Source organism: Astatotilapia calliptera, chromosome 17, assembly GCF_964374335.1.
Source record: "Astatotilapia calliptera chromosome 17, fAstCal68.1, whole genome shotgun sequence".
NCBI lineage: Eukaryota > Metazoa > Chordata > Actinopteri > Cichliformes > Cichlidae > Astatotilapia > Astatotilapia calliptera.
Window position 1 is genome coordinate 13,257,110 of NC_137438.1, and position 22,069 is coordinate 13,279,178.

General features: G+C 40.0%; 2 protein-coding genes across 4 annotated transcripts; both read right to left on the bottom strand.

The window, feature by feature from the left end:
* Positions 1-2,848: 2,848 nt before the first annotated feature.
* On the bottom strand, positions 2,849-9,440 carry LOC113009672 (interferon regulatory factor 4-like). Its single transcript, XM_026148133.2, has 9 exons — positions 9,306-9,440; positions 8,893-9,132; positions 8,203-8,389; positions 7,777-7,853; positions 6,723-6,861; positions 6,538-6,639; positions 5,181-5,555; positions 4,384-4,490; positions 2,849-3,315 (listed from the first exon to the last, which is right to left on the bottom strand). Exons 2-9 carry the CDS (start codon positions 9,088-9,090, stop codon positions 3,154-3,156), a joined length of 1,347 nt encoding a protein of 448 aa, XP_026003918.1. The 5' UTR covers positions 9,091-9,132; positions 9,306-9,440; the 3' UTR covers positions 2,849-3,153.
* A 2,108-nt stretch (positions 9,441-11,548) lies between these two features.
* On the bottom strand, positions 11,549-20,817 carry LOC113009608 (dual specificity protein phosphatase 22-B). 3 transcript variants are annotated; one of them, XM_026148012.2, is made up of 7 exons: positions 20,558-20,817; positions 20,375-20,408; positions 18,570-18,652; positions 16,162-16,211; positions 15,790-15,864; positions 15,156-15,327; positions 11,549-12,455 (listed from the first exon to the last, which is right to left on the bottom strand). In XM_026148012.2, the coding sequence occupies exons 1-7, from the start codon at positions 20,576-20,578 to the stop codon at positions 12,312-12,314; spliced, it is 579 nt and encodes a 192-aa protein (XP_026003797.1). In that variant the 5' UTR covers positions 20,579-20,817; the 3' UTR covers positions 11,549-12,311. The 3 variants fall into 3 exon arrangements, with proteins under 3 accessions (XP_026003797.1, XP_026003796.1, XP_080147802.1); XM_026148011.2 differs by lacking the exons at positions 20,375-20,408; positions 20,558-20,817 and having other exon boundaries at positions 18,570-18,883; XM_080291676.1 differs by lacking the exons at positions 11,549-12,455; positions 20,375-20,408; positions 20,558-20,817 and adding an exon at positions 13,957-14,095 and having other exon boundaries at positions 18,570-18,883.
* Between the last annotated feature and the right edge of the window lie 1,252 nt (positions 20,818-22,069).

The window sequence follows — 22,069 nt, forward strand, 5'->3', positions numbered from 1 at the left end:
CTCTCTGTTTACAGTAACAGAGGTGAGAAAGGGGAGTTTTTTCTCTTTCTTTTTTATTTCTATTCACCAGTATTCTGTTCCATTCTGGAGACAATATGACAAGACCTGCTTTAAAAAAACAACAAAAACATTTTTGATCTGCAGTTTTCTTTGCTGTGAGTGGGTAAATAAAAGGATGGAGAAATTTGACACATCACAGAAAAGTTGTCCCCTCGATTGTACCTGTTTTTAAGACAGATGTTTTACAGCTGAGCTCAAAAGAAGAAAACATTTTATAGAAGTGGCCAAGATTAGTAAGAAGCAGAAAAACACTGGAACAAGACTGGAAAAGCGTGGCATTTAGACATGTCCTACTTTTTGATTTGTTTTTGTTCCAGGTAATAAGATGCTGTAGCTATTGTGATTGACATCATGATGTTGGCCTATGTACTGTACATAATTTTATATATAATGTGATGTGATATTTTAGCCCCGCCACAAAACCTTTCACTGATTACAACCTCCATCGATTCTATGTTAGGATGGTGTGTAAAATGTGATGGGAACTTTAGCAGTCTGGACTGTTTTTGCAACAAATGCTGTGCAGAATACATGTAAGTTGTTGTATATATGGTCTTGCTGAAACAGAGATATGTTTGACCGCTAGAGTTTGGACAAAGTTGATCGTGCAACAGGACAATGATCTCAAGCGCACCAGTTAATCTACAACAGAATAGCTGCAAAAGAAAATCAAGGCGTCGCAATGGCTTAAAGGCCAGACCGCCACCTGACTGAAATGCTGTGATGGGACCTGTGCATAAACAAATGCCCGCAAATCCCGATGATGTGTAGTAAAGAAGAGTTTCACAAAATTCCTCCATAATGATTTGAAAGATAACCAACAGTGACTTTGCAATTAACTGATGCATCTTTTGCTGATACATTTTTAAAAAATATTGAAATCAGTTAAAATTGCATCAATTAAACTGAACTATAATATCTTTGGATTTTAGGAGAAAAAAAAAGATGCAATCAAAAAGATTGAGTCCAAAGCCGTGTAATTACCCACCCTGCCCTTCCTGCTGAAAAGGCATTTTGTTTTCAAAGTAAGCTTTCTGAGTTGTTTTTAACCTCAAACTAATGACATCTTCCTTTCTTCCTTGCTCTTCTTCAAAAATATTTTGTGGCAGTTACAGAAATGTTGTTGTTGTGGGGTTTTATGGTTGTTTTCCATGAAAGTGGAAACAGACTGTAATCTATGAGCAGAAACCAGGAAGGCTCTCTCGAGCGCTGCACGGAAAACCAACCTCTTCCTCTCTCTCCGCCCCTCTTGATGTCATCATATTGTTTGTGATAACCAAGTGTTTGATTAACCAGTCACATCCTGCATCTGAACCACATTTCCTGTTCAGACGCTCACGCGTAGTGCTGATGTTACCATAGAGCTCACACAGTTATGAAGAGATCTTGTCACTTGTTACGTTTTTAGTCATTTATTTATTTATTTTTGAAGGAAATGACACTTTAAAAACAACAACAACAACAAATGTTCACTTTAACCCTTTCTCAGATCTGCTATATAACAGTCACATTTAACATCACTATTTGATATAAAATTGAGTTTAAAAAGCTTATCTAAAATCAGCTCCCTGAGTTGCTCTCTCTCTCTCACACACACACACATACATAAACACAGCCAGGCACAAGGCTCCATTCATAATTTACTAAATGATGGTGATAGTGTCTCCTAACAGAAATGTATTTACAAGGAAAAATGTTTTTAAAAATTAACTAAAAAATACAAAAGCTCTTTTGCTTCACTTTCTTGCAGACAGTCAAATGAAGAAGTATGATAACAGACAGTTGAATACAAAAACAACAACATCAAACTGGAGCCAGTAGCTCCTTAGCTAGCAGGGGCTAGCTATGGTTTTGGTTATTAGCTTATATTAGCTTATATTACCTTAGCACAAAGTCTGAAAATTCTTCCATAGTTTTGTCCAGATATAAAATTAGATTCTTGAGTTTAATTTTTTGAAAATTATGGGCCAGATTTACTAAATGTGACAAAATAGCACATGTGCACAATCTCCAAATAGACACCTCATTGGTGTGGTTAGTTTTACAGGTGATTTACAATTGTTGTGCTCTTCTCTGAACATAGCTGCAGTTTCTGCGCTAAATAACATGTTTACTGGTTTTCATTAGAAAGTAACAGAAGGTACATTTGGTAATTTTCAAACTGTTTCTCTTATTTTTTTTCCTAGTCTATAACTAAGCCAAGCTAGGCTAATCTTAGCTAACCAGCTACTAGTTGTTGCCTGGATTGGAGTGGTTTGTGAATGCTAGAGATCTAATATAACTATTGGCATAGAAAGTGATTAGGTTCATTTGCTAATTTTTTTTAAGGCACAAAACTTTCACTCACAGTTTTCTATGATACAATCACCTCAGCTGTCAGTTTCATTTGCATAGTAAGCACATAGACAGTACAAAAATACGACCTCTGGGTCTGAAAAAATGAAGCTAATGCGCCAAGTACCTTAAACTTGCATTCTATCTGAAAGGTACCAGATGGCAATACTTGCGACTGCAAAAAGACTTCCTATTATATCAAAGTCTTTGGGAAAATTGCTTTCTGTCTTGACCTCTGGAAACACTTTCCTGATGTGTTTATGGTCCTAGTCACTTATTTTGGTTCACATTGAATAAAAAACATGAAATTTTTTTAGAAATCTTGATCACTAGGTTTAAAATGGTATGCTCATTGGCTAACAGCTTATAAGTGACAAGTCGTTAGCAAACCAAACTAGCGATAATGAAAATGTTCATCGCGAGGCTTCAAAATGGAACTTTAAAAACCGGTGGATGACATCTCAATCATCTTTAATACTTTAACACCTTCATTTTTAATACTGTCTACGAGTAAGCATCAAAATACTCATTATGCCCAAAAGAATACAAAAAGGGAAGAAATAACAATGCATTTTTGACTTAAGACACACACACACACACACACACAGATACAAAAACCATACAGGGCAGATGGTTGCTGACTTAATGTCCATCATTTTTTGTATACCACTGTCCACTTTGTCCACATCTCAGAGTTTTCTTGCCTGTCGTGTAAAATGTCATCGTGACATTTCCAACAGTCACTTAAACCCGCAAAGTTCACTCCTGCAGGCTGCTGCTGTGGTGATGTGTGATGGCCCTCTGGTAGTCCTCGGAGGCATTTATGTGCTCTGTGACTCCTGGATGCTCATAGCTGCGGTAGTAGTGGCTGCCCGGCTGCTGGGCATAGTACAGGAGCTGCCTGGTGAACAGAGGCTCTACCTGCAACACATGAGAGCCAAGGAGGTCAGCAAAATCCATTCAGCATAGCACTATTTATTTATTTATTTATTTTTACCCCAAAAAAAAGTGAAAAAGTAGTTGGTATTTTTGCCAAACTCAATTAAAAAAAGAAAAAATTCAATACACCCTTTCATTTTTCATTTAGGGCAGGGGTGGGAAACTCCAGGCCTCAGGGGCCGGTGTTCTGCAGGTTTGATCCAACACAGCTGATATAAATGACTCAATGGCCTCCTCAATATGTCTTGAAGGTCTCCAGAGGCCTGGTAATGAACTAATCATTTGATTCAGGTGTGTTGACCCAGGGTGATATCTAAAACCTGCAGGACACCGGCCCTTAAGGCCTAGAGTTGGACACCCCTGATTTAGGATGTTAGAGTTTGGGATATATTGAAGCCTTCTGTTGCAGTTCTGTGACACACTCCCAAGCTGTTTGGTTTTTGATAGTTTATTATTTATGGGCGTTTGACTGTTGACAGAGATCCAGGAAGGTTGATTCGCTATTTCAACTTTCCCAGCTTTGTTTTATGAAACCATTTTGAGAAGTCAAACTAGAGAAGGGCAAACCATTCCTAGTTTGGTTAAAGCTCAGCTACGTGGTTAGTTTGATTGAAAGTGTGTCAAAAATCTGTAGCTAAAAGGCACGAACCTTCACTTGGCTCATCCATTTTCACTTTATATAGAAATCAGAGTCTCGGGAGGGTGACAGTGGAACCAGGCTGGCCCTGAATCTCAGTGCGACATATTTAGAAACCAAATTTTGTTATGAAACACTGTCAACGCTATGACTATGAACAAGGTCCTACAGACTTTCAAATCTTAGGTTTAAACTTTCAAATCCTATTTTTCACTTTTCAGCCCATACTTTAAAGTTTCAGCACTCTACTTTGAACCTTTCAAATCTTAGTTTTGATTTTAAGAACACCAGTTCGAACTTATTGTCAGCTTCCCAGTAAATATTAGGCTTCACTGATCCTCATAAACAAAATGAGAAAAAAATGAAAGATCTCTGGATCATAATCAGTGGTTAAACTCGGGGGCAGCAGTCACCTGCACAGTGAGGGTCCTTCTTTGTCTCTGTGGGTCCAGACACTCATCTCCGAAACACAGGAGGACCTGGAAGCGGGACGGCGGCCTTAGCCCGTAGCTCTGAATCTCTGCAAGTAGGCAAAAGGACAAAAATGCATCAGTAACAGCTCTGACACCTAAAACACATCAGAATTGATGATTTCAAGCGAATTTCACTTGAAGTGGTGTGACATTTAGAGTGATTCGAATGGAAAGTCCTGGTCACACCATGTATGCAAATACAATTAGCTGTCACAGCTGGAGCTGCTTAGCATGTGGGCGGGATGATGTGGCTGTGTAGACTTCATGTGACTCTCGGCTTATCATAAAATACTTCTTTAAGAAATTATTCTTGGCTGGCACAGTATGTCATGAAGTGACTTCCAGAAAATCAGCTGAGTAATGAGTCTCAGTTTGTTCTACTGCTAATTACATTTAGTGGATTTAGTTTTGAGTTGAGGTGGAGAGTTCTTGACTGAAATCCAAATTTTAGACCAGTTGGTGTTAGTCTTTCTATGTACAGCAAGGTGCCAGCTGGTATGAGTTCTTAAGTGAATCAATCAGATTAAAACATATCAACCAAGCTCTGTCCAGTACACCATGCTGATGATTAAGATACAGGTCAGGGACTTGGTGAATTAGGCATGGCACCATAGATAGGCCTTCATTTAAAAGAATAGTAACATACTAACCCAAAAAAGTGAGAACGTTTTAGTCTTTCGAGCACAAGTGATTGTTGATCAAAGATCCTGAGCTGATTTGAGTTTGTGTCCTCTCACCTGTGAGGTAGTCCTGCGTGTGGAGCAGTTTACAGGTGACGTCTCTCTCCAGCTTGTTGGGTTTGTCTCCGTACGGCGACGGGCCTCCCTGCCAGTACACCCTGCTCTGGCACAGCCTCCGGGCATAGAGCCCATCTGCTCGCATCCACAGCAACACTCCCCTCTCGAGGCTGGCTGGTGGACTCGGAGGACACTCGTCTGGCCTCCTCTGGGATGATAGGCTGTCAACAGGCAGGGGCACCAACTCATGACCTCCAGGCGTCAGGTAGTGCTTATCTGGGTTGCAAGGAGTGATATGGCAGCCATCCGGGCTGGAAGTGGTCACCTCTCTCACCAGAGAGTCCCGGAAATATACGGATACGTGCAGACGGAAGTCTAGAGGAGGACACAGGTAGAAGTTAGCTGAAATTTCTTTTTTTTTAAACTCTTTTATGGACTGTCTTTGTTTTATTTTTTAAAAATGAAGCACGTAAGGTTTTCAATGTTCACCACAGCCCAAAGTCGCAGGGTGCTGCTGTATATTATTATTTCAGCGTTCTACATGCTGCTATGTCTTGTACTTCTATAGGAGCGTTCTGCTGAATCTGACAGCAATCTGCATTTTTTTTGGAAATGGTTTTCTGTGTATTGTTTATATGATCAAAATAAACACAAGCAAGAACGATTTGCATCAGATACAAAATTCCTTCACATGTCACTAAAACTAGACCAAAAAACAAAGCTAGTTTGAACACGCTCGGTCGTCAGCTTTGATTAAAGTTGCGTTCCTTTTTTTCCAGCCTCTAGGGGGCAGAGTAAATATTCAAAATTAGCCGCATGTCTATTGAATCAAGCTACCAGCTTTACCTAAAAATAAATACATTTTAGATTATAGCCACCTCATGAAATTCCACTGATAGCGGCTCTGTAGTTGCTAGATATTTAACTTTATTATTAAATTTGGTGCTGATTTTCTGTCTGCTGTTTGTTATGGACAGTCAGAGTACAGTTAATAAAAATGGCAGCCTGCAGCATGATACAGATCCATACACTAAATGCAAGAACTGAAATTAAACTGCACTGAATAAAGCCAAGGAACAAAGTCTCAGGTGAAATTAGTAGTTTTCTGACTTCTGCACAGCATTACGCAGTTTCAACCTAATTGTACCTTTAAATGCTAAAATCTGTGTCATACTGTGACATTTTCAGCTGTTTTGAGCTTATGTAAATATGCATTTGCTGCTTGTTCTATGTAGATGGATTTTTGCTTTTTTTTTAAAAAATAGGACCTTAAGTTTAATTCTCAGCAGAGGATTCTGGTGAGAGTTCCTGATTTTATAGCGTGAGGGGAAAAAGTGAACTGAAAGTATTCGTGTACCTGAAAGTGCCTCTGCTGATCTGATGCTGGCGTCCAGTGTGAAAGGCGAGGGCTGACTCTCAGCTGGACCGTATGAGTAAATTGAGGCTCTTAGCTGGTATCCTGCACACAGAACAAACTATGTAGGCAATGCTAAAACTGATAACAATGCTTTTATTTTGCACGCTAAATAATAAGCCGTGTACCATTTTCCATGGATGAGCCCTGCCACGGCAGGGTGCGGGGCGGACAAGGACACTGAGTGAAGGGCAGCTCGGGCAGAGAGGCCTGCTCCTGACAGTAATCTCTCCAGCCGCATTCTGGACTCGCCATGTACTGTGGCATCTATAGAGAGGAAAGCAGTTAGCTGAGTGCACATCTTTGATCATAAGATACCAACAAACAGTCTTTGCATGATGCTTTTGTAATACATTACTCTTTAGTAGGCTTATAAGGACTTTTTTGCAACTTGTTTTATATGACCATTGCAGAATTCTTTCTTCATCCATAGATTTTTGCTTAAGCTAGTGATAAAATCCTTGCACCATAAACTCTGATTTGTTTTTGCATGAAAAGATAACGCCAACTCGCTGACTCACAAAAATAACTTAAATCAACTTGAGAGGAGAAAGCTGATTTGTTCATTTTGAGTGTGTAGTACTTTAAAAGGATAGGTCACACAGATTAATCAGTGCAGAAAAATCAATTATGGTGAGTAACATCTGAAACTACACCATGTCCGAGAAACTGAGATCTAAGAAATAGACATCACATTACTAAAGTACGGATTTAAAACTAAGCATCTGCAGCCTTTGCAGACGTGTTCCATACTTTATGAAAACAAATGTAAATTATTAAGTAAAGCAGAGCATAACTATACTCTTCATTACCCAGGCAGGAAGTACAGATAACTTTAAATAAACTAGGATAGATAAAGTTAAATGCAACAACATTTAATTTGGTAAATGAGAATTAGCATTTACAGTGTGGCAAAAACATATTTTGCCATAAATTGTGTGCTTTTTTTTTTTAATCAGTTGCTGCCAAGAAATCTAAAAAGGACCCAAAAACTCCAGAGTTTCTATCAGCCCCTGAAGTCAGCACAAGTCATAGTTGGGGATGCACATCATTACCCTTCACTTGTGTTTGTAAGGTCATCCATGCATGCACAATATGACACTGTCTGTGTCTTCAACCTCCCTAATTCTCTCTGTCTTACTTTAGTCCCGCCCCACTTGTTTCTATGTGCAGGAAAATCACCTGAGTCGGCACAGAGGGGTAGGAGGGATGCATCTGAAAGCTCCCTGGGCTCAGAGGACTGTCCTCCTGTCTGGGCCCTGCATGCGGGAAAGAACATTTTTATTAGAAAAGCGCTCTAGAAAATGTCTGAACACATTTTCTGTCAGTACATTTAGAAAAGTCCACATCGATGGAAGTACTTCAGCATGACTTGAGCTGGTGCTTTGACAGTTTGAGGAGTCAGAGAATTTCCACTTTATGTCTGATACACAACTAATTATCAGATTGTGATCATCTAATAATAATAACTACAATAAAACACATCAGTAAAACCCTTTATCCAGTTTGGTTATTGCCGCTGTAGCCCAATCAGCTTTCAGTATTACTACCAGCTTAATTCATGCTGCAGTAAACTTTTTTCAACGCTTTGTTCGAAGGGGGACTGACTTTTCTTGGCGCCCTCGGGGATGATGCGGTAAACTTTGTAGGGGTCCGAGATGTCCAGCTGGCTCCTGTCCACCAGTTCCTCAAAGTCATTGCTCTTGTTGAGGGCGCAGCGCAGGCGTGTCTTCCATGTCGGCGGGTCGGGTTTGTCGATGCCCTCCCGAAACTTGCCTTTGAACAGCGCCCAGGCCTGCAGACAGGTCCGCGGGGAAATGTTTAGAATACCTCCCTCAAGTTTAGCGCGAGAGAATCACACAGCCTGGCCTCTCCTAACTGCGACTGCACGGCCTGTAGAAGAACATCCTCCCGGTGCTGATAACTAGTTACTAACTCTTCACCAATAATTATAAAATAAAACTTTCGTTTATTTTCGTTAAGTGGCTTCTTTGGAGCACACAGTCATTTTAAAGAAGTTGTTTTGCGTCGCTCTCCCAGTAATGTGTGACTTTTTTTACAGCATGGTTCAAATATTCTTATATGGAAATAATCGCATCCTAATGTATGGAGCGAATTTCATGAAAGACAGCAAAACCCTTTTTTATATAATGCATCAGAGAATATTCAAACGCTACTAAGACGCCTAATCGAGTTAATTATTTTTACACACATCTTTAACACATATTGCTGTTGTTTTATTCTGAAAGGCGCAGCTCGCTTGTGGCTGGCGGACCCCGGAGGATGCGGGTCTCTTACCTTAAAAAGCGCGGCATCCTCATCCCGGTTGTAGTCCTGTTTCCCGGCGTGTTTCCACGGTATCCTGAAGATGGTCTTCTCGTCGTTCTCCCAAACCAGACCGGGATATTTCCCGCAGTCCACCTGCTCGATGAGCCACTGGCGCAGCTTGCCGTTGCCGCTGCTGCCGGAGCCTCCGTAATCCACGTCGGGGTTCATCTCTGACCAAAAAGACGCACGGGACAACTCCACTGTCTGCTCCTGTAACGTAGTAATATCACACGCTCTCGTGTTTGTGTGTGTTTTGAAAGTAGGCTTGTGTAGGTTTAGTAAAGAATGATTAAGTTAAGTAAAACTACTAAAGGTTAACCCACTGCGCTCCCACGCAGACTAACTTCACTGTGCGCTTCGCAGGCTGATCGAAGCCGTCTTACCTGTGAAACTTGAAAGCCGTCGAGTTTTGATATCAGTCAGGGTCAGAAAGTCCTCATCATTCCGGCGGGCCCGCTTAAATCCACCCAGCCTATGGTGAGCAGAGGGAGGGCGGAGCCGGGATGCTGAGGAGGGTGCACCTGCTGCTTCTGCTAGGCCCGCCTGCTTCCCTCCTGCGAAGCTTATCAGCGCGCACACAGCGGCCGATCTACAGTAATACACTGGGGAAACCCTGCCGGCGTCAACCCGAAGTGTCACACACCCGCACACGTGGAAAATGATAGGATGGAGACGAAAACAATTCTTTGAAATTATAAAGCTTTACGAAAAGTACTCTAGAGTGGTCCAGAGGTAGAAGCGACGCAGAAAAACATCGGCAGCAGTTTTCCCACTGGAAGATTATTCAGAACAGCTGACATAACGCCTCAGACAGGAACACAATACCACATAAGATTATCATTTGCCGTGTCAGAGCTTTAGGAGGCCTGTTAGGAGAATTCGACAGATGATCAATTCTGTAAAAGCAATGCGGTCCAGGAGTCCGAGAAAACATGGTTTTGAAAAGTTCCCACTCATTTCCCCTCAGTATGATTTTCAAAGTGAGTCTGGCTCCTGTGGCAGTTTTGCAGTGCTGCAATAAATATCCATCACTGCTTTCATTACTTAAGTGAACGCAGTGATGTGAGTATAAGACAGATCTAAAAGTGTGTTAGTTACAAACTAACAACTTTCCCCCCTTATTTGCTTTCAGTTTTTCTGGGATAAGTACAAATACTGATGTGTTGCGTAACCTACAACTGTTTAAGGTACTCAGTTTGTATTTTATATGAAATATGAGAGAGAAACGTGCCTAGAGAGTCATTAGTCATTATGCAGCAGACTGGTTCCTGTCAGTCTTATGCTGTCAGCATTAATCAGGAATACACAAACTGTGACATTCTGGGCTGATAACCTGTAGTTATCCTTAAAATTTGTGGATATTTTTAACTTTTTATATGTTTTTTAATTATTCTTATGAACATATTAAATATTTATGAATAGATTTTATTTTTGTATGTTTTGAACATTTAACTCTTGGGACATGTATGTGATGGAACAGATAAATGTCAGCCTCTGATAATGGCCGTTAACCAGGATACCGATATCAGTCTGATACCTGTACACGCCTATTATTAATATATGAATTTACCATCAGTACTGATGCATGAAGCGACATTATAATGTACATTGTAGAGCTTAAGCTCATCTCAGATCGATGTCTTTAATGCTCTCCTACTCTTAATCTCTCTCTCTAATTCAGAAAAGTAAGTACAATTTTGTTCTAATGTCGTGAAGTAGAAATATAAAACTTTGAAAGTAGAATTATGAAGTGATATTAGATAGGTACAAGTACTTATTTGAAGCTTTACCTACTTATCAGCACGAGAACTGAAAGGAACTCATTATGCAAATGCTTCCCATCAGCGTTATACCATAGTTGATCCTAATCTGTAACCGGTTGCCAGGTTACAGAAATCAGTCGTGGTTTTTTTTTTTCTCTGTAGTGTTCATCTTTAAAATGACAACTGTGTGAAAAATGCACATGTGGATGTATGATGCACTTCATCACACGTAATCTCAGTGCTGCTCTACATTTCACATATGGCACTTTTAAACCAACAATATTCAGCCGACAGCTGTAGCTGAACAACTTCTCATGTTGAGATTTTAAATAATTCAAAAATGAGCATATAAAAGTGACCATGCACTGTTATATGTTAAGCCACTTGGGGAGGATTCACGAACACGTTCTAGCTCGTGGACCCCCACTAAAAGCTCTGGGCCCCTTGGTTATTGTAGTTCTGAGTTCCTCTGAGGAGTGGTTTCCACTTTTCAGCTGGTGTCATTTAAATAACTGAAAGAGGCCTGAAGAGGTAGAATTGTGCAATATTTTAAAGGGCAAAGACCTGTGACGCAGAATTTTCTCACCACCAGTTATCTGGTGACCTTTGAGCTGACTGCTACAATGTAGACCACTATATGAAGAAGTCAAAACTAATTCAATTACTGTGCGGTCATAATAATGTCAGAATTTCATCGTCAGCAGAGATACTGTTCTCCACAATATGTGCGATAAACTTCTACTTAAGTCATTTATGACCTTTACCTGGATCTGAATACTGCTTTTATCCAGAAACCAGGTCAAAGATGGATTTTAGTCCCTCGTTTTGTTTCGAAAAGGCTTGAAATAACTAAAAAAAAAAAAGAAGATTAATACATTCCTTTGTTGCATTATTACAATCTAAATATTTTCACTTGATGAGTTAAATGTCATCTCAATGCATGCATAATTAAACAAAATACGAAATGCAAACTAACATGAAAACGTTAACATAAAAACTCTACATATATAACTGCATTTACACAGACTGTGCACATATTAAACTGCACAAATAACATCAAATGAAAAGTTTACATTTAGGAAGAACAGCACAATAGTTAAAAACAGCACATCTGATTTTTTTTTTTTTTTACTGTAAAATATAAAATAAAGCGTTCTTTAGCTCTCACACGGTCTCAGAAAGTAATAGTCATTTTTCAAGTACAAGACACAGCATAACATAACTGACGGGGGACGGCGGGGTGGGGGGGTGTACAGGAGGAGTATGTGTTCACACTGTGGACTGTATGTACATATATTTCCTTGGTGTCATGCTTGACTGCCCTTGCATGTTGTTTTGACAGTTAGAGGCAAGGACATGACATGACGAAGGGAACTGAAGACGGTGACATAAAATCCCCCCGTCACATGTCTGCTTAGCCACTCCACGCACACGAGACTGAACTTATCATCCTGACACTGAACTTTTTATGAGACAGGTGTTGCTGACGCAGTGCGAGGTCGGGGGCAAAATGATTTTAAAATGTGCACCCGGTCTCTGTGGGATTAAAGGGCCAATCAGAAGCCCGCTGTCCTCTGCTTCTTAAGTTCAGGTGAGAAATGACTGAAGATGCAGAAATGAGTTTCTTTATTTGCTGCTCGTGGCCAGCGCGGGAGTGATGCTGGTTGTTATGGCATCGCTGGTGCTGGATTTCCGGTTTAAAAGGGCCTCGATCTCCTCATCATCACTGAACGTGCTCTTCCCGTACAGCTCCTTCCACCAAGCTCGATACTGCGGGGAGCAGAGTCAAAGACAATGTCTCTGTTTAAGACAGGCACTGGACACGTTTTACATCGGACAGTCACTTAAAACAACACCTCACTGCTGTATAAAATCAGCTTACAGGCTGCTGATTGCCTTACACGCATCACTGCACAGCTTACAGATGAAACGCTGCGTTATGTTATAAATTTGGATTCAAGAGTACATGCCTGCATGAATGAAGCCAAAAGTAATAAAAATCCACAGACATTAAATACAAACAATATTTCTAATTAAAAATGCAATAATTATAATCATAAAAAATAAGTCATGACTCATCCTTTTCTGTTATTTGTGTAATATTTGAGACTGTATGTACTTTTGTACACCTGCATTAGTGAACTGTTGAAGTATCAGGTTAATTACTATTATTATTCATGACTAATGCACTGTTTTGTATATATTTTATATATATTATTTTAATCATTTGAGGGAACTCATCATAGAGGCGGAGCATCTTCAGTTGTGTTTGTAATAGCAGCACTATTCATTCCTAAGTATTCATTACCACCGTTGCCTTTTATTGTTTTTTTGTGTGTGTGACGTGATTAAAGTGCAGACTTTATTTAAGGCTTTTACATTAACTGTTTATGAATTACAAAGCATTTTATACCCAGTCCTCCCTTTTTTCAGAGACTCAAATATAATTTGACACTAATATAATTTAAAGTATAAGGATTTTTTTTTAAATACCTTTATGAAAAGCCTTTGCAGCTCATGTCTGCCTGAAGTGTAGAGCACACGGATATGACATCTCCCTGGAGATGCTCTGTTAGGTCTCTACTGCCACACCTTCTGCTGCTGGTTATTTGTAGGTCTTTGCCTTCAGTTTTGTATTTAATAACTGAAAAGCGTGCTCGTTACCCATTTGCACTGTGAAGTGAACTCTATCAACAGTCACACCGATATTAACCACCGTTTAAACTGGCAGCCACATGTGATGTGGTATGTTCTGGATCATGAACTGTTCTTTTTCTTCTCCTGGTTTCATCTCTCCAAAGAATTTTTTTCTATGGCTGGGCAAGTTTTTCAGATGTCTAATCTGTTCTTATTGTTCTTGAGTGTAACAAGTGGTTTGAGCAGATTGTTCATTTGGAAGCTCTTAAAGACCTCACATCCACTGAAATCTGCTGCTTTGCTAATTGTCCAATTACTTTTGAGTCTCTGAAAATGGTGTGATGAGTACAAAAATAACTATAGTTTTCAAAGAATTTGTTTTAATCGCCCTGAATCGGAGCTGAAAGTGTCCACTGTTTATGTTTAAATACAACTTCATGTACGGCACATTTTAGTGCTATTTGAGGTACTTCACAAAAAAATTAAAAGACTTTAAAGTGAAACGAGCAACATAACTGCACCAAAATGCAGTGCAGTTTACGGAATGCATGCTAATTTGATTTAGGCTGCTGTGAAACTTAACTGAAAAAGGTGAAGCATAACCAAAAACAGAGCTGAGGTATCAGTCGTAGTAGTAGCAGGGCCCAGTCCCACTGACAAGTTTATGAGAGCTTTTCGGCAGACGTTCTGTGCCCTTTATGCACACTTTCAATAAGTCTGCATTTTTGCTGACTTTGCCCACAGCTCATAGCATCTTGACTTAAACAGGGTTACTGAAAAAAGCAGAAAACAAGCATGTGATGAGCAGCCTCCTAAATGTTCAAAAATGCTACATTTATTACACACCTGATTTAGACTTTTTTTTAAAGACTGCTCACAGTGCACATACAGCAGGGGGAGTAATTATTTGACACTTATTTCACTCAGTGATGTGTAAATCAATTCTACCTTTTTTTTAAAAAATGTGTTGATGTTCTGTCTCGGTCCAAAAATTAGAGACTGTTCGTTTCTTTGTAAGCGAATAAACTAAACCAGCAGGGGATCAGTTATTTCATTGTTTCCCCCACTGTAAGCTGGAGTTTTAGGCACATGTGGCCTGGATCCTTGTCAAGCTGAAGAAGTTTAGATTGAGCACTTTTAAAACTTATCGGAACACATCTGACATCCTTATACACAGATATCATTTTATAATACAGTTCTGCAGCTGTTCTATATTTGTTTTTGGACTGAATACTACAACTGCTCCTTTTCCAATAACTGTCCATGTGGGAAATGCTTTTGGGCCCATGTCATGTGACATGAAGGTCATTCCATGCAGGACAGCAGCAGAGTAATCGTCCAGCAGCTGAATAGGATGAGTAGTCTTCAAACAGCGGCATGCACTGCTCTCGTCACAAAACGGCACCAGCTCTAACAAGAAGAGAGGGTTAAATGGTCCAAGTGGGAGCATAAGGAAAAGTACATGTGAAGCATCTGTTTCTCAGATATGTACTTCTCACACAGGTCCTCATTTAGGAGCTTTACTAACACCCATATAAACCAGACTGGGTTGGCTTTTGAAGGGAGTAGTTCACACTGTTGTATGAAAACGTCAGGTTTTTGTTTTGTTTAGTTTTTTTGCAATTTCTCATAGCCTCCAGCTTTTAGACAAAGAATGCTTTGATGAGCGGTATATTGAGACCAGGCTGTACCTGAACTCACAAATTAAACCCACACACTCATCTGTCCAAATGTATTGCATCTTTTAATCCACATAACCGTTTTCAGCTGTCCCAACATAACTGATTTTTTTTCAATGAATAATCAAAAGTGAAATTAATTATGATGACTCACTTCTGTTAGTTCTGTGTTTTCAAACTCCTCCAGCTGCCGCAGGAAGCCCAGGTTGGGCCCCGCACACGGCCTGACTGACCGAACCGCTGCCAGGGACTCTACCCATCCGTGACCCGTCACCGTCATGATGTAGGCCACCACCAGAGTCACGCTGCGGGACACTCCTGCCATGCTAAGAACATAGGCCTTCACAGCTCAGAGCAAGATAATCACCTCATATTCAGATTCTCTGCTTTAGTGTACAAAGAAGTGAAACCCCTTCTGTCCCAAAGCTGTGGTTAAATGCCTGATTTTGCATGTTTGATATGAGAAAAGATGAAAGGTAATGAAATGTGCAATGAAAGCTTTAACCAAAATTTTTGGCAGACAGCTTCTTTTTGGTGCTAGTGATGTGGTTGAAAATGAGAACGGGGTCGATAAAATATGAGGACCTCCGGTCTGCGATCAAACCCAGAGCAAATTCTCATGATTATGAATAAAAATCTTTTAGATCTTAATGTTGAAACTTTTTACAACATCTCTATGCCAAAATACGTAATATAGTCTACCATATATCGTAACTGAATGTTTTTTTTAATATGAACAAGTATCATTTCAGATGACATGTAAAACAGGACTGAGGCGTTCCACTCACCAGTGGACGAGGCAGCCTTCTCCTTTCAGTCGGGATTCATGGATGAACATGATGCTGTCTCTGAAGTACTGAATCCTGGTGAAATGAATCACATTCACAAGATATACAACATAGTGAGGATCATGCCTTTCAACCTTAAAACTGGATTATTATTATTTATTATTATTTACCATAGCTGTACAATTTAGTTTGTAGTCGGTAAAGAGATCATGTGTTTAATTATTTAAACCAACCTTTTTAAAAAAGGATGCATTTGGATAAATTTTCTATTTTGCAAGCTGTAATTCATTTCTTTTATTTATAGAAATGGGGCAAAGAGCTCATACATATATGCAGGTTTTATATATATTCAACATTTATTCAAGTACTCACAGGTTTTGCTTGGAATGGTCAGCTGCGGATATACAAAGGTATGTGATGCCCTGTGGGAGAGGGAGCAGCTTCATTAAAGAAGTGAATACTTTAGTGGCAAAAGTTAACATGATAGGAAAAGGCGAGTGCTCAACTATTGAGCAGGGGTCATTTGTTTGAAAACTGGAACTAAACTCACTTCTTGTTTCTCACTTCCTATGGGACAGCCCCTGAAACCTTGCCCCTCTGGCCCTGCCCATGTGGTAGGTCACGACATAACGATGTTTGCTTGTGTTTGTCTCTGTGCTTGTGTGTGTGTGTGTGCTGTGTTGTGCACCTGGCAGCTGATGGTACATGCAGTGGACAGAAACCACCTCGTCCTGGTATGACTGCACCACTGCAAAAACCCCTGAGCCCTCTGGGACAGACCGAGTCCTGGAAGTGCTCCAGACAGGTGAGATTGCACGCACAGAGCCCCGACAAATGCAGACACATTTATAAATACCAATGAAAGTGCCCATATTAAAGACATGCCTAAGGTTCATGAAGGCTAAATTATTATTTCTGATAGAGAGAGTCAGATTATGCAAACGTTTACCGAGAAGTCCTCATATCTTCACACTATCACTCTTATAGCTCATCATGGCCTTGACTCAGTGGTACTGTTTGTAAAATCATGACTACACTCTAAGTCAAAATATATGAAAATTGTGGATAAATGCAGACATTTATTTACTTTACTTGCAAAAGGAATATTTGGGGCTTGGAATTAGTTGCAAAAGATGACCTTTTATTTTGCAGTATGATAATTAGGTTCATATACAGTAAATGGCACATTTAGAGACTTGGCCAGATGTAAATGCGCAGACCACATCATCGTTGCAAATTCTACCTTCCTCTCTCAGGAACCATCACGCTGTCTTCCAAGAAATCAATCAGTCCGCGGTTTGACTGTTAGGTATGCAAATAACCCATCCCATCTGGCCACTTGGTCTAAAACAGACCTGAGTCATCATTTTTGCCTCAAAACTCAAAAAGTTGCATCACACATGATTTTGTATGTTTTAAAAAAAGCAACTGAATAACTGTCATCACAGTTCAGAATGAGTCCGTAGGGCCAGACTTCACTTCAGGCCCAAAACCTTGTAAAAGTTTTGGTGGTTGACCAGTTTGAGTAGTGATACTGTAATACAAGTTGCTGTTTCTCTTCACTGTTCAATGAAACATGCTAACATGGATGGAGAAAGTGTAGAGAAATCGCTGAGCGCTTTTCATGTTCGCTTTCAACAAGAAAAGATGAAAGTTGTGAAAGCGGACACTGAAGATGGCAAGCGGATTCAAGATTTTCAAGAGACAAGTCCCAGTACGAAGCCGACGGGAGGACGTAATGTATTTAATGGGCTCAGATGAGATCAGGAGACTTAAAGTCAAATCATTCAATCTGTAAATAATTACAGGCTTGTACACATCAAAAGTGTGCATCATTTCATAAACTCTGACTCAAGGTATTGTGTATTTACAGAAAGATACCTCAGAAAAACCTCAAAATCAAACTATTTGTTCAGTAAAACTTACATCTTCACACATATTTTATGCTTCAATCTATCAGCTCCTCACATTCACTAACACACACACAAACACACACAAAAACACCTTTCCTGCTGTTTCATACACAAATTGCCACATCTAAATGCAGCACTGAAAAGCCAGAAACTTTTTTTTGCAAAGTTCCACTTTCAAGACTTTCTGGACCTCAAGCTGCTGAGCTAAAAGCATCTCGTGTGAACAATACTGTGCAACATCCACTAACCTTGGCTTGCATCTGCCTCACAGCTGCATCAACTGAAAACAGCATTCAGATTTTCATATATATACTAGAATCCCACACAATATCGAGGACCCACAGTCAATTAGAAAATTGTTTCTCTGGTGAGAACTGGTGAATTCCAGGTCTTATGACTGAATTTAAAAAAAGAAGACAGAAGACACATGTGACTTTCACACTAATTGAAGTGGTCTCTTTCAATAGCCTTTGATAAAGATCTGATGTTGATAATGAATGATCTGATGATCATTCAGCCTTTAAAAACACAAGGTGACCTCAGAAGATTAGAAATGGAACGATTTATTGCTATTAACTGTGTCTGTATGCAGTGTATCATTTCAAAGCATTTATTTAAAACTTGTCCTCTCTTTTCATAAACTTGTTAAGGTAATAACTATATTTGAAGCAGCTCTGTAAACATATTAAGGTGGGAAAGAGGCTCTGGGCTGACAACAATATCTCACAGTTTCAGAATGAGTATTAATCAGCAGGGGGACACAGCAACCACAGTCGTGCTCAGAGGAGCTTATGTACTTTATGGTTGGGTTAATGTTGAGGTCAGGGGGTCGTGCAATCTGATGCAAGACATTAAAAAAGGCCTCACCTCCAGAACGGGCGCAGCTGTATCATGGATGGACAGGATGTGGGTGATGTTGTGCTGAGCCAGCAGCTCCCCGTCTCGAGCATCTGTGGAACGCAAAGAAAATCGAGAAATACACGATACACCCTGCATCCAATCACCAATCACACCGTGTGAGCTCCAAACTAAATAAAGCATCTTCTGCCCAACAACAACCCCCCTCCTGAAGTGACTTCCAAGCAAATGTGGCCTTAAGATTTCAAAGTTTTGCTCTGGTTTTGAACTGAAAGAAAAACCGGAAAACCAGTGTTTCTAAAACAGTCCAACAGCTTGGCCCAAAAGCAAGAAACAGTAATTGTTCTAATCAAATTTTGTTCTTTGAAAGGAAGCCAAATGTTTTCTACCTTGGACAGATGTGCCTTGAGCATTTTTTCTCATATGCTTTGCAAGTTTGCAGGATGCTGATTGGGGCCACCTATACAAGAGCAAGATGAGTTTGCACTGAAACCTCCTTAAAGCTAAATTCACTCAATAATTAAATGTTTTGTCATTGGAACTCTTATTAACTGTAGGACACAACCAACCAATTGCATCATACAGTAAGAAAACAGTGTGAGTGGCATCAGTGCACAGAACACTTGCAGAGGAAATACAACCCTAAATCACTGGATGACCGCAGCGTCAATGTTATGCAACAAGTGCTGCAGTGTGTCATGAGATAAATAGTTTAGTTGAGTGTCAGATGCTGATATAACAGTGAAGTGACGAGAGATGATTTTTTGCTTAGGGCTGAGAGGTTCAGCACCACTCAAGGTTTCTAGGTGCTGGCCTAAAACCTGCATCCTCCCATTCAAATCCGTCAGCTTCCTTCATGAAAGATTACGTTTTTCTTTTTTTCCCCCATGGTTAAATATTAGTTCTCAAGGAGAGAAATGTTTCCAAATCTCTTCTGATTTCTAAAGTGCTAAATTTAAGTGTTGTCATCATGGCTACCTTTATTTCTTTTATAAAGTCAGGTTGTTATAAATTCAGAGATCAAGCCTTTAGTAGTGTTGAAGCTGATGAGATTGGGACTAAAGATGTGGGATTAAGCAAAAACATAGAAGATGTGATGAACATTGAAGAAACTAACAGCTTAGTTTAGCAGACTAGCAAAGCTAAGCAGAGTACAGACTAGCTCAGAATAGTAAGAGTAGAACAGCAGTAACGCCTGTAAATATCCAAAAGTGGCATTGATGGAACTTTCGCAGCCAAAAGCTCCAGCTCGCTTTATATGTGCTAAGTCATGTAGATGAATGAAGATCAAAGGCCTGCTTAAGATTAAAAAGGTGTCACATTTCCTATTTGACAGCAATTCCTTGAACATACTTTATTTCTAAAAAAGAGCTGCCTGCATTTTAAGACGTTTCCTGTGTAGTCATGATTCTTAATGTGTGCAAAGATTAAAAAAAGCAGCCCAACAATTGCATTTGGTGCTTTATGGAAACGTGTGGAATGTAGTTCACACCGAGGGACACCCCCGCGCCATGGGGCATCCCCTCCCACACCACCGCTCAAATATTCACATCAGCGCTCAAAGTAATGTTTCCCCCAGCTGCTGGCAGATTTATACCTACTCAGAGGGTAAAAAACACACTTTTTTTTTGTTAAAATGCAATATTTCAATAGCTCAGCTTTACACTGTGACCTCTCGACTCTATAGAAACTGAGCTCAGTGTAGCATCTCACCACATGCCCCTCCGTATGAGGAACTGAAACAAACTACTACTACATTATCCGGAAAATAAATCAATTTTTTTACACACATGACAAAAGGCACCGCAGCCTACCTTTGATATTTCCAAGATAAAGATCAGGCAGGACCTAAAAACAGTTCAAAATTGTGTAAAATGGAAAATGCAGAAGTTAAAGAAAAAACAAGATCTTGGGGTTGTTGTTTTTGTCTTTTTTAGAAAAATATCATGGCAGGCTCTGAAGGTTTGATTTCCTAGATATTGTTGTTGATACTGTACCTTGTTTATTCCGTTACCCATCTCTGCCAAAGGTGAATAGATAAGCACACTGAATTTAAGAGGAATTTGAAGTCATAACTGGAAAGTGATTCCTTTAGGGAGACGCTTAAAGCAGCAACTTAACTGTCTCTAGTCACTAACTGCTACTCGGTTTAAAGGAACCCTGACAACTTTTTAGTTTAACTCAAACTACCATGAAGACCTCAGCTCGTCCGTCTCCCTGAGTGCCACTTCATTGAGAGCACGTTTTCCTCAGAATGTGACCTTAGCACATGTTTATATTTAGACCATGCGTTGGTCATGGGACCATGGATAGGCACATAGCAACCAGACAAAGATGGTTGAAGGCCAGAACAGATCCGATGGCCCAGCTATCACTATCTGCTGAGCTGTCAGCACCCTGCTAGGAACACCTTTGAATGAAGCTCAAAATCAATTATCTGTGTGTTCCTGCTGTAAATGAGAGGGCAGCTGTCTTAAAACCAAGATTGCAATCAGGATTCTTTCTCTGTGTTTATCCATTCAGATCAAATTCAGTCTCTATTTCTACTAATATCTGTGACAACCTCAAGCCAGTGTTACACGTTTGTGCCCAAGAGTTGCAAACCAGTGTGGCAAAAAAAATCCCCACAATTTTCTGTTTCCTAAAAACAAGTTGTACTTTTCAAATACCCGTTCTAATATTTTCTAATAACAAAGTAGTGCTTTTAAACCTAATTTCGTCTTCGATTTCAGAATTCCCCCATTTATGTCTAATTTTGTGCTTCTCAGTGGACATCCTCTTAATTCTAACTCGCTCTGTTCATTTCCAGTAAATCTGGCTACATCTTCAGTGCATCGCTCTGAGCCGATCGAGGTATTTTTAGCCCGGCTTTGTCTTGTGTTCCTCTGTGTGGTTCAGTGTGTGTGTGTGTGCGTGCGTGTGTGTGTGTGTGTGGCACAGAGACAGGCAGGGGAGAGTGGAGGCGTTTACAAAAATCTGCCTGCTGCCTGCCTCAGAGAACTAGGTGGAACAGCTCATCGGCACCGAAAACTCAAAACCATTGATAAACAAAACAGCTCACACATTAGAAACCATGATGATACATTAAAAATACACCTTGATCAGAGCTGAGAGAGTGCGCGTCTGTGTGTGTGTGTGTGGGTGGAGGGGGTGGGAGATTGGGTTTCACAATAAAACTGTCTTTTTAACAAGAAGAAGAGGAGTCTTTCGGGTTTGAGGAAGGTTTGCACATCAAGCCATCACTTTATCGAAAGCCGTTTTTGGGCTCCAACTTAATACTTACTTTTTAAATGTACTTAATTATTAGTTTGCTTATTAAATTGCCTCTTAATAGTGAGGAAACACGTTGTTGTGTGTGAAACAGTCTAAAACCTCAAACTATCTCATTTATGGCGAAATAACTGAGAAAATCATCACATTTGAGAAGCTGAAACCACAAGACCTTTGTGTCTTTAGCCACAGGTCTTTGTAGCCACATGCAAGCCTGTCTCTCTGTGGTTGGCTGTGTT

Excerpts from the sequence above, each read along its gene's own strand:
- LOC113009672 (XM_026148133.2), bottom strand. The coding sequence starts at position 9,090 with ATGAACCCCGACGTGGATTACGGAGGCTCCGGCAGCAGCGGCAACGGC. Across the intron at positions 8,390-8,892 it reads AGGATGCCGCGCTTTTTAAG|GCCTGGGCGCTGTTCAAAGG; the intron begins GTAAGAGACCCG and ends ACCTGTCTGCAG. Across the intron at positions 4,491-5,180 it reads CACGCAGGACTACCTCACAG|AGATTCAGAGCTACGGGCTA; the intron begins GTGAGAGGACAC and ends GCCTACTTGCAG.
- LOC113009608 (XM_026148011.2), bottom strand. The coding sequence starts at position 18,743 with ATGCTTTATTTAGTTTGGAGCTCACACGGTGTGATTGGTGATTGGATG. Across the intron at positions 15,865-16,161 it reads GACCATTCCAAGCAAAACCT|GATTCAGTACTTCAGAGACA; the intron begins GTGAGTACTTGA and ends TCATTTCACCAG. Across the intron at positions 15,328-15,789 it reads GAAGGCTGCCTCGTCCACTG|CATGGCAGGAGTGTCCCGCA; the intron begins GTGAGTGGAACG and ends CTATGTTCTTAG.